Source organism: Stenella coeruleoalba, assembly GCF_951394435.1.
Source record: "Stenella coeruleoalba genome assembly, chromosome: 8".
Taxonomy (NCBI): domain Eukaryota; kingdom Metazoa; phylum Chordata; class Mammalia; order Artiodactyla; family Delphinidae; genus Stenella; species Stenella coeruleoalba.
In genome coordinates, this window is record NC_137154.1 from 84,361,264 (window position 1) to 84,377,294 (window position 16,031).

Here is a 16,031-nt window from a genome sequence, read left to right on the forward strand (position 1 = left end):
TAGTCTGGAAAATGATGATGATAATATTCTAATTAGGATATTATAAGAGTACTATGTCTATATATTTTCTTTTAGCCTCTTAATGGATTTGAATAATTTTCAAATTATTTATACTTTTTTTAGGTTACAGATTGCAACTCAATTAATATCAAAATATCCTTCAAGTTTACCTAACTGTGAGTTGTCACCATTACTAATGATACTACACCAGCTTCTACCTCAACAACGACATGGGGAACGCACACCATATGTGTTACGGTGCCTTATGGAAGTTGCATTGTGTCAAGGCAAGAAATCAAACCTAGAAAGCTCTCAAAAGTCAGATTTATTGAAACTCTGGATTAAAATTTGGTCTATTACTTTTCGTGGTATAAGTTCTGAACAAATACAAGCTGAAAACTTTGGCTTACTTGGAGCCATAATTCAAGGCAGTTTAGTTGAAGTTGACAGAGAATTCTGGAAGTTATTTACTGGGTCAGCCTGCAGACCTTCATGGTAAGTTGACTATGGATTGTATTCTATTTTGCAACATATATATATATATATATATTTTTTTCCCCCCTGAGTTTTGTAATTTCTAACTTCAGTTAAAGATATGTTAAATTCTGTTTCAGATGCTTTTGTTGCTTGTCCGGGAAGTCTTAATAAATAAATAAGTGTAATTTAGTTTCAAATGTGAAGAGATTACTAAGGCCAGTTTTAAAGAATTAAGTGTTTATATTTCTTTTATTTGTAATTGACAATTATTTTTTGCTCAATCTTCATAAACTTTATTTTTTTTTAGTACTACATACTGTTACAATAAGAGATAGTTCTTAATCAAGAATTTTCTCAAATGTAGTCAGACTTTTTAGAATTTTTTTGTGTTCATTTAGTCCATAGAAGTTTACTAAATGTCTACAGCATGCCAGGCACTGCCCTAAGCATTGGAGGCACAGTGATAAATAAGATAGACAAGGTCGCTGTCCCTGATAGAGCTTACTTTTTTTTAAATTGAAGTATAGTTGATTTACAATGTTGTGTTAGTTTCTGGTGTACAGCAAAGTGATTCAGTTTTATATATATATGTGTGTGTGTGTCTGTGTATATATACACACACTCACATATATATATTCTTTTTCATATTCTTTTGCATTATTGTTTATTACAGGATATTGATTACAGTTCCCTGTGCTATACAATAGGACCTTGTTGTTTATCTATTTTACATATAATAGGTTTTTTTTAACATCTTTATTGGAGTATAATTGCTTTACAATGGTGTGTTAGTCTCTGCTTTATAGCGAAGTGAATCAGCTGTACATATACATATATCCCCATATCTCCTCCCTGTTGCGTCTCCCTCCCACCCTCCCTATCCACCCCTCCAGGTGGTCACAAAGCACGGAGCTGATCTCTGTGTGCTATGTGGCTGTTTCCCACTAGCTATCTATTTTACATTGGGTAGTATATATAAGTCCATGCCTCTTTCTCACTTCGTCGCAGCTTACCCTTCCCACTCCCTGTGTCCTCAAGTCCATTCTCTATGTCTGTGTCTTTATTCCTGTCCTGCTCCTAGGTTCTTCATAACCTTTTTTTTTAGATTCCATATGTATATGTTAACATATGGTATTTGTTTTTCTCTTTCTGACTTACTTCACTCTGTATGACAGACTCTAGGTCCATCCACCTCACTACAAATAACTCAGTTTGTTTCTTTTTATGGCTGAGTAATATTCCATTGTATATAAGTGCCACATCTTCTTTATCTATTCATCTGTCAGTGGACACTTAGGTTGCTTCCATGTCCTGGCTATTGAAAATAGAGCTGCAGTGAACATTGTGGTACATGACTGTTTTTGAGTTACATATAATAGTTTGTATCTGCTAATCCCAAACTCCTAATTTATCCCTCCCCCACCTCCTTTCCCCTTTGATAACCATAAGTTTGTTTTCTATGCAAAGAGCTTACTTTTAATATTAATTGTCCTTTGTTTTGCTGTAGTCCTGCAGTATGCTGTTTGACTTTGGCACTGACCATCTGTGTAGTTCCAGAAACAGTAAAAACAGGAATGGAGAAGAATATATATGATGTAAACAGAAATTTTTCTTTAAAGGAATTGATAATGAAATGGCTCTTATTCCATCAGTTAGAGGATGACTTTGAAGACAGTGCAGAGCTGCCTCCAATTCTTCACAGGTAATTTGAGTTCAGTTAGCATGCTGCTGGCTTTTGTTTTGTTTTATAAGGTGCCCTCCATTTCTTGTTTGATATTAGATGGCTTTATTTTACAGTGATCATACAGGATTTCCCAGAATTAGTCCTAGAGATTAAACAGTCCCTTTGTTTTTATAGTGTTCTGTATCTTTGTGCCTGGATCTTTGTCCAAGTTCTTTTACTTTGTTTTCTCTCTCTGCCTAGACAGTGAGAATAAGGGGGATGTGCATGAAAAATATGTATATATTTCTTTGAGCACTTATATGTTCCTTTGTGATCGTCTGTAAATAGGTCCATCTGAACATATATCCAACTCATGTATATCCTGGAATCATAATGAGAGTATCTTCTAGGCGAAATATTTTAATGAGGGGAAGAAATGAGAAAAAGCCAAAATGGGACTTAAGCACTAGGATGGGAGCAGTTTGCCCACTTAACCTATCCACAGTCAGTAAATGGAACTGAGTGATTGGAGGACAGACCTCTGGATCCTAGTGATTTTACTTTAATGCCTTTTTTAAAAAAAATTTTTATTTTTAAAATTTTTTTATTTTTTGGCTGTGTTGGGTCTTTGTTGCTGCGTGTGGGCTTTCTCTAGTTACAGCGAGCAGGGGCTGCTCTTTGTTGTGGTGCATGGGCTTCTCATTGCAGTGGCTTCTCTTTGTGGAGCACAGGCTCTAGGCATGTGGGCTTCAGTAGTTGTAGTATGCGGGCTGTAGAGTGTGCAGGCTTCAGTAGTTGCAGCGCATGGGCTCTAGGGCACATGGGCTTCAGGAGTTGTGGCATGTGGGCTCAGTAGTTGTGGCTCGTGGGCTCTAGAGCGCAGGCTCAGTAGTTGTGGCACACGAGCTTAGTTGCTCTGCAGCACATGGGATCTTCCTGGACCAGGGTTTGAACCCATGTCCCCTGCATTGGCAGGCGGATTCTTAACCACTGCACCACCAGGGAAGTCCTACTTTTATTTCATAATTGTTTATGCTCTTTAAAAATTCAGTATGAGCCTGCTTCTAGGAAGTGTTGAAAATGATAGTAACGTGAAATGTATGCTCTTTAAGACCTGTTTTCAGATGTTAAATTCAGTAGAGATGAAAGTAGTTTTAATTTTGGATCCAAATTTTAGAGGTCAATATTTATAGCTAAACCTGGGTGTTTAAGTTTAAGAATGCTTTAAATGGCTTTTGGTCTTCTAAGTAAAGATTTTTATTTTACTTTATAGTAATTTTCCTCATCTTGCCCTGGAGAAAATTCTTGTGAGTCTCACTATGAAAAACTGTAAAGCTGCAATGAATTTTTTCCAAAGTGTGCCAGAATGGTATGTATTTTTAATAGAGTTCTGTGTTATTTTAAGATACGGCTTTAATTAACAAAGATAATATTTTAGCAGAGTAGTAGCTACATCTTAAAAATTATGAACTGAATTGGTCAATTAAAAAAATCATAACTGTTAGCAAGGGAAAAGTTTCTTTTAATTCAATAATTATACTTTATATCCTATAGTTTATATTTATGCTGGGATATTAAGAACATAAACATCATGTGGAAATGAGTTCTTTAAAGATGTGACCCATTTTTATATGTCAAATAAAATCTGACTCTTCGCTAAAAACTAATGATAATTGAGGATAAGGGAAACAAGAATAAATCTGAAAACCTCATTTTAGTTGATTGACTCAAGAGGCTTATGTTTATCACTGTGACTGAAAATGATTCACTGCCCTGAAGATTCCTATTCTTCCTCCAGAGGGCATAAGATGAAAAAAGATCTATATTTTGGAGAAATCGAAGGTGAAAAAAGGGAACTGTTTTCAGATAATGTTATTCTTAGTGTTTATATCTGTTGTTAATTTTTTTTAATACTTTCTGAATTTGCCTTTGGAACTGTAACTTTTATTTTTTTGTTTATTAGTAAAATTTGCTACTGAATAATGAAATTCTATACAAGTAATTATCAAAATCCAAAGAAGAGAAGCATTTAAAAGAATAATTCACTAATTGTATAAGCAGTCTTTGAATAATATAGATGCTATTAATGTTTTTATTTGTAATAGATTGCTGCTATATGAAGGTGAAATAATAGATAATTTGATTTTACAAATTAAGAATCTTATTTCTTTGAAGTGAGCAACACCAAAAAGATACAGAAGAACCTTCATTCTCAGAAGTTGAAGAACTATTTCTTCAGACAACTTTTGACAAGATGGATTTTTTAACCATTGTGAAAGAACATACTACAGAAAAGCACCAATCCAGTGTAGGCTTTTCTGTCCACCAAAATCTCAAGCAATCACTGGATCGCTATCTTCTGGGATTGTCAGAACAGCTTCTAAATAATTACTCATCTGAGGTGAGATTTTCAAAACAAACTAAAGCCTATATTTGATTCTACTTTGGTAGACTGTTAGGAAGCTTAATTTTAAAAGCAAAGTAGTAGCACATGGCTATATATAGGGAAAATTCAGCATGAAAAAAAGGAAAACTGAAGAAAAACAATTTGACTATTTTCTTTTACCAGGAATTCTCATAGACATTAAAGAAGTAGAATTCTTTGTGTGAGTTGATGAGTAGTAATAAAGGTTTTGAGCATAGTGATTGTTTGATGAAAAAGAACCTCAATACAGAGGAGGGAAATATTACAATAACAGAAAATGACATAATATAAACTGATCTAATAGATTTTGGTTGCACTTGAAGAGGGAGAAGTCATTAATAAATGAACTAGCAGTCACCCATATTTTAGAGGTCCTTTAGTAATGTCTCACATATCATTTCCTTTGTCCTCTTAAAATCACAAATTCTCTTCGTGTGTGCTGTTCTCTTGCCAAAACTCCTGTGTCTTTCTACCCATTTCTATGTGTTCAGATAATCCATATGTCAAAATCCTTGCTAAAGCCTTTCTTAGATAATCTCAGCCGTACATCTTTTAATTTTAATAGTACTTAATATTTCTTTTTCTTTTTCTTTTTTTTTTTTTTGTGGTATGCGGGCCTCTCACTGTTGTGGCCTCTCCCATTGCGGAGCACAGGCTCCGGACGCGCAGGCTCAGCGGCCATGGCTCATGGGCCCAGCCACTCTGCGGCATGTGGGATCTTCCCAGACCGGGGCACGAACCCATGTCCCCTGCATCGGCAGGCGGACTCTCAACCACTGCGCCACCAGGGAAGCCCAATATTTCTATTTTTAAATGACACTTAGCATCTTCTTTGTACCATATACACAAATATCTCTTAAACTATGCTAGAAGCTCATTAAAAGGCATATATAATTTTTATTAATCTTTGTATCTTCTGCAGTTCTTAGTTATATGATAAATGATAAAATATTTGTTGACTAAAATAAAACCTACAAGCTACTCAAAGGGGTTGATTCAGTAGCCATAATTAATGATACAAACAGCCAGAGAAGAGACAGTGTGCCTATTTGCTCTATCTTGCCCCTATTACTGACTGACTTCTGGATTATAGTTGTAACCATTTTCATTACAAAGTAATGAGATCTTCCGTGTTTTCCCCTAAAATGATATTTCATACGATATAGGAACAGAAAAATCTGAAAATTTTATTTTTCTGTGTAACCTTTGCACATTCTTACATAATTCTATAAAATTGGTTAAGCAGTATCTACTGGCAAAAATGCCTTGTGCTAGTCTGTGGAGTGTAAAAAGCTGAATAAATCAAGGTTCTTATCTCTTAGAAGCTCAAAACGTCATTTTAATGTCTCTTATTATGAATCTAACTTCTACTCATGTTCTAAGAGTTACAGACATTTATTTGCCTATCAGTTTTTTTTCTTTCTTTTCTCCTTACCTCAGATATTTAAGGGCTTGTGTGTGTAGTACATTAAGCCACTTTAAGAAGAGATATATTACTTGGCCATTAGGACATACTACTTCTGTTTTTCCTGAGAACCCTGGTTATCACAATTCTGCAGGGATCCCTCAGATGGTTTTAGAGATGATCAGAATTATGCCACTATTAATTCAATTAACTGAACTTTTGTTTTTTAATATGTACATAAAATTTGCTCTTACAAAAGATAATAGTACTCGAAATGATTTACAAAATATAAAAATTTTTTATTTGGGTTTTACTTTAAGACTTCAAATTCAGAAACGCTTGTCCGGTGTTCAAGTCTTTTGGTGGGTGTTCTCGGCTGCTATTGTTATGTGGGTGTAATAGCTGAAGAGGAAGCATACAAATCAGAATTATTCCAGAAAGCCAAGGTAGGAAGATTTATGTCAATAATGTTTTGGATTAATTTGAATGAAATATATTCCTGGGAAAACTGGTATATTTGTTTGGAAAACAAATTTTTATGTAGGTTAGCTCTTTCTTTTTCATTTATGCAGTCTGAGAAGAAATGATAGTTGTATCTCCTTCCTTAAATTTGAAATTATTTTAAGCCAGCTATAAATACAGTAATTGAAATTATATCACATTAAAATTTAATCTCATTAACAAAAGTACTGGTGTTTATCTGTACTTTAAAATTTTTTTCCCGGATCAGTTATCCTAAAGAATTTTTAACCAGGAGTGTTAATCTAGTAGGCCCTAACCATGAAACTGACTTTTATCTCTGGGTGCTGTTCTGTCAGTTGTGTGATTTGTAAGGATAACAGGTATAAGATTTGTTGTTTTTAAAAATTTGTTCATTTTTAATTATATTTTATAACCAAGTATAACTTCTTAAAATGATTACTTTTACTTCTTAAGTAAAACAAAAAAGCAATCAATCAGCTATGATTTTAACTGAAATTTGGATTTTTCCTCCTTTTTTTTAATAGTCTCTAATGCAATATGCAGGAGAAAGTATCACTTTGTTTAAAAATAAGACAAATGAAGAATCTAGAATTGTTTCACTGAGAAATATGATGCATCTATGTACATGTTGCTTACATAACTGTACCAAGGTAAGATGTTCCTACTTGACAGCATAGCCTACCTAGGAGGATGATAACTGGTTGGTGCTGTTACTATTTTTTGGGTCCATTCATAAGTTGATACACTGATTTTAAATTAAATTGGTAAATTAAGATAGTATCCAGAGGAAAAAAGCAACAGGTAATATGAGTTTCTCATGAAACTAACTGCACGAAACTAACCTTCTCAGGAAGGTTTCTGAGATTATTTTACCCCTTTAATATACAACTGATTGGTGACTCTTTTATTGCCAGTGTATTTTCATTTATTTAGTAAAATCTTGTTGACTACTAAGTATGTGATGTGCATACCAGTACACGAGGGCTAGTGGGCACTGCAAAGATAAACAGTTCTAGCACATACATTACTCTCTTTTGCCCAGGTAGTCTTACATAGCATTTGGTAGAAAGGGTGCTACTGTGTGTAATCTTTGTTTTGATTTGGAGCAGGCCTCAGGGGTAGCTGAGCCAAACCAGAGTATTGATAATAACTAGAAACACTTTTTAAAGCTAATGTTAAGTACATGGCCATATATCAATATTATCAGCATGTATTTTTGGATTTTTAATGTGTTTTTTTGTGTTTTGGTATAAATGGGGAAGGAGAGAGTGGATGAATAAACTCTAAGCTATGATTATTGCTTGCTTATGTTTAGGGGCAGTAGCTGGTATTTTACTTCAATGTTATTTATGCTCAATGAAAGATATTTGCTATAGTTATTATTACTTTAAGAAAAGAGGTTTGTATGTTTGAAGCAAGTCATATCTTGCTCCTAATAGTAAACTCTTTATCCATGCTTATTCTGATAATTTCCAGTGTAAAATAAAATCTGCATTTCATTCAAGATAGAGAAAATATTATCTGCAAAGAATAATTGTTTGTTTTTATTTCTTTGTTTGCTTGGTGTTTTGTTTGTCTTAATTACAGCACAGTCCAAATAAGATTGCATCTGGCTTCTTCCTGCGATTATTAACATCAAAGCTAATGAATGATATTGCAGATATTTGTACAAGTTTAGTAAGTATGCTTCCTATTTTACTACCATATTTCATTGATTCTAAGATGCTTTTTATAACTTTGAAATCTCTCTTGAAAAGGGATGCATCTCACAGAATATGGTATGTTATATTTTTAAAATGTGGAAATTAAATAAAGTTATTTGGTTTGCAGGGGGGAATGTATTTGATTGCTTCTTAATATCAATACCTAGCATAGTGCTTGGCTGTTAATTTCTCAATAAATAATAATAGACCAAGTGATTGGGAACTAATCATCTGGACTCAGTACCTTTTTCTATATGACATTGTACCAAAATTCAAAATAATTCTCTATTCTTAAAAATAAAAACAAAAACCTTGCCAGACAAGCAACATATTCTTATCGTAATATTTATATTTCTTTTTCCATATAAATGGGCTTACATACTTTTTTGTCTGGAACAGTGCCTGGCACATAGTAGATATTCAAATATTTAATGAGTGAAAGAATGTTCTGTAACTTGAGTGTTTTCATTTAATAATAAATCTTGGTCATTTTTCCATGTTGCTACTACATAGGGGTAGACTTTTTTTTGGGGGGCAGTAGACTTATGTAGACTTTTTTTTGGGGGGCAGTACCATGGTATTTCATTATATATGGGAATAGTATATATGTATTTTAACCCAACTAATCTTAATTAAAATTTAAAATTTTTTTTTTTTTAACAAAGAATTCTGCAGTAAATTTCTTATACTTTCATCTCCTTCTATTTGTGCCTATGAAGGATGTAGGATAAATTCTAGAAGTGAAATTGCTTGTTCAAAAGGAATGTAAATTTTACTTTTCGATGGATAATGTTATTGTCCTCCAAAATAGTCTTACCAATTTATAATTTTACCTACACCCTCATCAATTTGGGGTAGTATGAAACTTCTTAATATAAGAAATCATTTGTAAAGATTGTGTATTATTCTGCTGTGTAGACAATACAGTTTATATATCTGTTTTCCTGTTGCAGGACATTTAATAGAAATAATACTGCAGGGTTTCATACACTTGAATCTTGAATTGTTTGATTAGGTCAGTTTTAACAACAGCATGCTTCTGAAAGAAGCCAACTTGGAACGTCTTTCTTTCTCTGATTTGAAGGTATCCATTATCAAAAAGCCATTTGACTTTGGAGAAGTAGAATCAGTGGAAGATGGTACTGATGAAAATCTAATGGAGATGGAGGATCAGTCATCCATGAATCTATTTAATGATTACCCGGCTAGTAGTGTTATTGATGCAAATGAATCTGGAGAGAGCCAAATTACTATTGGTAAATATATTTTTACTGCATGGGATTTTTTTTTACCTCTTTACATTGATTTGGTATTATGAAAGGCCTCATAGATACTAATTTTATGCACATTTTATTTCCTTTTTGTATAGTCTATTGAGATTGTTCACCTCTATACATTTTAGAATTCCCTGATTTTTAATTGAATTTATTAGTTTCCTATTTTATTCTTCATGGGGGAATTTAAAATAATTATTAAATAAATAAAAACATATAATAGGTTATTTGGAAAATAGAAAGCAGGATAGTGCAAGAGCACCCATAATGCCATCATTGTTTACCTTTTTCTGTTATTCTACATAGACCCTTTCAAAATTATAATCAGCATTAACATTCAAATGCCTTTTTATACCTTGTCTATTTTCTTTCAACATTAACTGTAAGCATTTTTTTCATTTAGGTACTTGTGATATTGATAATCATACTTTTTAATGGCTCTATAATATCCCAATTAACATACATACCATAATTTACTAGAGCACTTTTTTTTTTAACTTATTTATTTTTTATTTTTTGGCTGGGTTGGGTCATAGTTGCAGCACGCGGGATCTTTGTTGCGGCATATGGGATCTTTCATTGTGGTGTGGGCTCTTCTTTTTTTTTTTTTTTTTTTTTTTGCCGTACGCGGGACACAGGCTCTGGACGCACAGGCTCAGCGGCCATGGCTCACGGGCCCAGCCGCTCTGCGGCATATGGGATCCTCCCGGACCGGGGCACGAACCCGTGTCCCCTGCATCAGCAGGCGGACTCTCAACCACTGTGCCACCAGGGAAGCCCCATGGTGTGGGCTCTTTGTTGCGGCGCGCGGGCTTCTCTCTAGTTATGCAAGAGCTCCAGGGCGTGTGGGCTCTGTAGTTTTGACGTGTGGGCTCCAGAGCATGTGGGCTCTGTAGTTTGCGGCACGTGGGCTCTCTAGTTGAGATGTGTGGGCTTAGTTGCCCCATGGCATGTGGGATCTTAGTTCCCCGACCAGGGATCGAACTGGCTTCCCCTGAATTGGAAGGTGGATTCTTAACCACTGGACCACTTTTTTATTGTCAGAAATTTAGATTCCTTTCTAACAGTATTGCAGTGAATATTTGTCTATATAGATTTTTCCATAGATTATTTATTGATGACAGAATCCTAGGGTAACCTTTTATGAAGAATTTTGAAGCTTTTAGTGTGTAATCAATTTCATCATAATTTTGCTTTCCATATATTTTTATCTCTTTTTTTTTTGTTGTTCAAGGGGAAGATATTTATGTTAATATTCAATGTATGTATTTGTTGCACACCTCTGTTAGTCTTAATAAGTGCTTTTTATTTTTAGGTGCCATGAATCCTTTAGCTGAAGAACATCTGTCAAAGCAAGATCTACTTTTTTTAGACATGCTCAAGTTCTTGTGTTTGTGTGTAACCACTGCTCAGACCAATACTGTATCATTTAGAGCAGCTGACATTCGAAGGAAATTGTTAATGTTAATTGATTCTAGCATGCTAGACCTTACCAAATCTCTCCATCTACACATGGTGAGTTCAGTGAAATGAAGAAGTGCTTCATTTGTGTCTGATGTTGCTAGCTAAATGTAATGGACTGACATATTAGAATCTTATAGTACCTTTGAAGACTTGAAATTGCTTCCTTGAGAAATGAATCTGAGACTAGTTATAAAATACACTTTTCTTCTAATATACTGTGAAAAAAATTTAAGTGGATACTGAAACATTAAAACTTGGATGGACTTGGATAGATTTATTCTCTTTGGGTGTAATTATTATTATTTTAAACTAGGCCAAGAGCCACAGACTCTGAATGTAAAAATAATACTCATATAACATTGTTGTTGAAGTCTGAATCTTGCCTTGACCTTGGTTTATATGCTTTAAAATTTTTAAATGTAATTTCAAAGTGACTGTAAAGTTAAAATACTACAAAACTCCCATATTTCCTTCATAAGCCTCTGTAGTTAACATTTTACCACATTTGACTTATCATTCTCTCTCTTTGCACACTACACACACACAAACACACACAAGCACACACTTTTTTTCTGAACTATTTCAAGATTAAATATTCAGACGTGATGCCCCTTTACTTCAGTGTGTATTTCCTAAAAACAGTGATACTCTCCTATATAACCATAGTATAATCATCAGGAAATCAACATTGTATCATTGAATTTACTTGTCAGGTCTGTTCAGTTTTTTTCAGTGTGGAACAGTTCCTTTGTCTTTCCTTATCTTTCACGACCTTCATATTTTTGAATAGTACAGCCACTTGCTGTATGGAATCCGTCGCTTTGAGTTTATCTCATGTTTCCTCGTGATTAGATTTAGACTTAACAAAAGTAATCTCTCTCCTTCCCTTCTCTCATCACTTTACTCATCTACTGATAGATATCTCCAATTCCAATCTAACATCATAGGATTTATTTTCTGTGTCCATATTTGTAGCTCCCTTTTCCAACAGTAAGAAACCAGGCTTCCTACTTAACCTCAGTGCATTTACTTGTTTACTCAATATTATTACATGTAACTTATCTCCCAACCATGTGGGCCATACCCTTAGCCCCAGTGCTGGTGAACATGTGGGGAGAGCTCCTGTCTCAGCAGATATCCTGGATGAGTCCATGGTCATATCTTAGTCCCAGCAAATTGGCAAACATGGCAAGTGATTTCCCCAGCCCTGGGAAACATGCCAAGTTATTCCCTAATTAGAACCTCTTGGAAACATTCAGGTTGAGTCCCTGGTAGAATTCCTTGTCATGTTCTAGCTGTGGTGAACGTTCTGGTTGATCCCCTAGCCCCGGCAAATATGCTTATTTGAGCCCTGTTTGATTCCCTGGTTTCAACCCTGGCAAATACTCTAGTCAAGTCTCTAGCCCCAACCAGTGGGGAGGGCTGTATGCTTTTCTTGGGACTTTGATGTTCAAAGTCACTTCAAGACACTTAGTAACATCACACATGGCAAATATTTAAAATGGTCCAATTTAATATTCTTTTATAGTATCAGAAGGAGTAAGAAACAATTTTCTACATACAGATGATAGGAAAAAAATGCCTTCTGATTCTTAATACAGCTAGAAAATTATTTGTCAGCTGTCAGAAACTGGCTGCCTCGTTATAACTACCAACTATAACAACCGGTAGTTGCTGAGTAGCCCTTTATATCCATCGTTCCATAGAGAGCCTTACAAGGTTGCCTTATAGGAAGATAAGTCAGGGTATTTGGATTCTTCACTGCCCATAATTATCTCTGCTTTCCAGAATTCATTAATAGAATAGTGTTTAACCATTGAAGTTATCCCCAAGCATTGTTTTCGGAGGGTGGTGACATAATATAGTTTCAGACTCTTGCTCAGGCACTTAACTCCAACAGTGATAACACTGTCACTTACTGAATTCCTACAATAAATGCTAGACCTTTACATTCATTTCCTTTAATCTTCACAGTAATCTGGCCAGGTAAGTGCTATATCCTCATTTTAAAGCTGGGAGTACAAAGACTCAGATGACAAGGCAAGTTTTTAAAGCACTCAAGTAGTAACAGGTTATGGTACGGGGATTTGAATCCAGCTCTGTTTGACTTCAAAACACCCCTGCCTCCCCCTTTTTTAAAATTATATTGCTTCATAAAAATTCACTGCTCGTGTGTGTGTGTGTATGCACATGTGTTTATATATGAATTTATGGTTACATATATGTACTTATTTAAATAAATGATATATGAAAAAACAAGAACAACAACTAATTTCCCCCACCCAACTATCTTAGTATCTAGTGCTTTTAAAGGACCTTCCTGGAGAAGACTATCCCTTGCCAATGGAAGATGTTGTTGAACTTCTAAAACCGCTATCGTAAGACATTAAAACCATATAAAATATTCACTCTAAATTTGTAGATTAAACTGGTGTGTTCTGTTATGCTGATAAAGTTAAATTTTTTTCCATCACAGCAATGTGTGTTCTTTGTATCGCCGTGACCAAGATGTTTGTAAAACCATTTTAAACCATGTCCTTCACATAGTGACGAACCTATGTCAAGGAAATATGGATGCTGAGAACACAAGGGATGCTCAAGGACAGTTTCTAACAGTGATTGAAGCATTTTGGTGGGTATAGACATTTTGTGGAGTTACTTTTCTTTTGCCACTTCTGCATACAAATGCAAACTTTGCATTTCTTCTAATCCTCGAATGTAACTATATACATCTTTTAACAATAGTGACATGTAATTTGTGTTTCCCTCCTTAATTGCTTGAAGAACTGAATTGTTTTCTGCTTAAGACTTGGCTTCCTAAAGTGGTTTTAGTGTATTTCCCTGCGAATTTTGAATCTCTTAATAGTTTGACATATATGATGAATAAAGCAAAGTGCAACAAGTCTAAATCAATTGAGTAGTTTATATTCCTAAAGTGGACAAATTGGCCTTGTCATTCTCTGGTTATTTCATGCATATAGTCATAGTGTGAGTTAATACCAAGACACCTATAGAGGAGCACATATATGTAATTTAGAGCCCTCCTACCATTTGGTGGGCAAGGACTTCTGAGTCAGTATAGAATGTCGTTTTTAAGTCTTTGATATAACAACACAGCAACTTTAAAAATGTTTTCCTTTTAAAGCAAGTTTTCTATAACATGGTTAGCTGAAGTGGAATAGCCCCAAAATGAGGCATAATCATGTGACACAAATAACATACATTAAAATGAACTTTTCAAACCAATTTATTTTAGCTGGAATTTTTGGAAGGTGAGAATATTGGCATATGCCACATAGTGAGAATTAAATTTAGCATGGAAAGAAATTTTGGAAGCAGCCTAGAATAACCTTAATGTCCAGTGATTTTTTTTTTTTACTGTGCTTTTATTGGAATAATTACTTGATATTAAGACACATACTTTATTTCAGGCACTTAACAAAGGAGGGAAAATGCGCATTCTCTGTAAGAGTGGCACTAGTAAAATGCCTTAAAACTTTGCTTGAGGTGAGTTATTCTACTTCAGTTATTAGTATGGTCTCCATTGGCATTTTTAAAGCAGTCTTTGTTTCTGTTTGTTAATGGGTGATTTTTCTCTTAGTATTTCACATTTAACCTCAGTTGTTCTTTTCCCATAGGCTGATCCTTATTCAAAATGGGCTATTCTGAATGTAATGGGAAAAGACTTTCCTGTAAATGAAGTATTTCCACAGTTTCTTGCTGATAATCATCACCAAGTTCGCATGTTGGCTGCACAGTCAATCAATAGGTAATGGGTCAAGTATTCATGAAGTGTCTGGAGTGCTGCAGATAGCAATTCAATGTGCAGGACAGTCATAGTTCACTAGTTGTGATATTAAAAATAGTTAACGTTTACTGAGCATATATTGTATGCCTGGCATTTATGTTTTCTCTTAATTCTGACAACTGTATCACTTTGATACTATTATTTTCTCCAATTTATTAATGAAAACTGTGGCTTAGACAGATAAAGTAATTTGCTCAGTGCCATACAGCTAGTAAGTGGTTGAGTTGAATTAGGTGTGTCTACTCCCACTTACAAGAGATATAGGATGTTTGGATATTACTGAGATTTTATATGAGTTTGTAAAATGAAAATTAGCACATTTTACATTGTGCTAATTACAATCATATTTATTCAAGTGAACATAGAGTTAGACATTGGAGTGTTTCTCTCACAGGGATGTGTTTTATGTTTGAGTACCTGAAGAAGCAAATATTAATTTTTCAACAACTGCATGTTTATCAGGTTATCAACTTGATTTTAAAACTCTAAATTATAACCTACCTCTGCCTCTCCTACCTCACACTCCTGTAAATAAAGCACGTCTCTGCTTTATTTTTCTCTGTAGCATTTATCACCAGTTGAAATAATTGTATTTTAGCACATTTACCTAGGATATAAGCTCCTAGAGGGCATTGATTTTTCTCTTTTCTTGTATATTTAGTACCTAGAATAATACTTGGAATGTGCCAGTTGTTTAATAATTTGTAAAATCAATGAACATTTGAAAAAAAATTACATTATGCTTTAAAAACATCAAAGCTGAAAATCATTTAAGTAATTTTACTGTTCAAATGTAAGTGACCAATAATTAAAGAATGCTATAAAGAACTTGCCCAGCAGTCACATAAATACATGTGTTAGATGTGTCCAAAATTTGGATATGCTGACAATATTTTTTTTTAACATCTTTATTGGAGTATAATTGCTTTACAATGTTGTGTTAGTTTCTGACAACAATGTTTTCATAAGTCAGTCGTGTCTGGTAAAGTAAGCTCAGGCTTAGGACTGTTTTTAATAAAAACCATAGAGCATTGTAAGGTTTGCTAATGAATGTGTGCTTACTTCAAGTGCTTAAAAAAGATAGAAAATATATACTAAAGTTAAAGATCTGGGGTTACAGAGGATCATAAGTTGAATATAATAAAGCAAGGTAGTGGTGGCATTAAAAAAATCTCTTAAGATTCAAAAATGTATAAATTCATGAGTGACATGAGCATAGCATTTATTTATTGGTTGTTTACTTGTTAGATATCTAATATTAGACTATTTAAGAGAGATTAGAGAAACTGAAGGAGTCAGAGGAACACCAAAAAAGTTGATACTTCCATA

At 34.2% G+C, this 16,031-nt stretch overlaps 1 protein-coding gene across 2 annotated transcripts in view; it reads left to right on the forward strand.

Moving 5' to 3' along the window:
* ATM (ATM serine/threonine kinase) overlaps positions 1-16,031 on the forward strand; it is a 138,853-nt gene that overhangs the window by 30,625 nt on the left and 92,197 nt on the right. For both annotated transcript variants that reach the window (XM_079928766.1, XM_079928767.1), the window contains 13 exons: positions 124-495; positions 1,985-2,179; positions 3,414-3,509; positions 4,316-4,541; positions 6,291-6,416; positions 6,978-7,103; positions 8,041-8,130; positions 9,241-9,412; positions 10,746-10,945; positions 13,190-13,272; positions 13,371-13,526; positions 14,326-14,401; positions 14,533-14,663. In XM_079928766.1, coding sequence (XP_079784892.1) covers positions 124-495; positions 1,985-2,179; positions 3,414-3,509; positions 4,316-4,541; positions 6,291-6,416; positions 6,978-7,103; positions 8,041-8,130; positions 9,241-9,412; positions 10,746-10,945; positions 13,190-13,272; positions 13,371-13,526; positions 14,326-14,401; positions 14,533-14,663 — 2,049 coding nt within the window. The remainder of the gene's footprint in view (positions 1-123; positions 496-1,984; positions 2,180-3,413; positions 3,510-4,315; positions 4,542-6,290; positions 6,417-6,977; positions 7,104-8,040; positions 8,131-9,240; positions 9,413-10,745; positions 10,946-13,189; positions 13,273-13,370; positions 13,527-14,325; positions 14,402-14,532; positions 14,664-16,031) is intronic.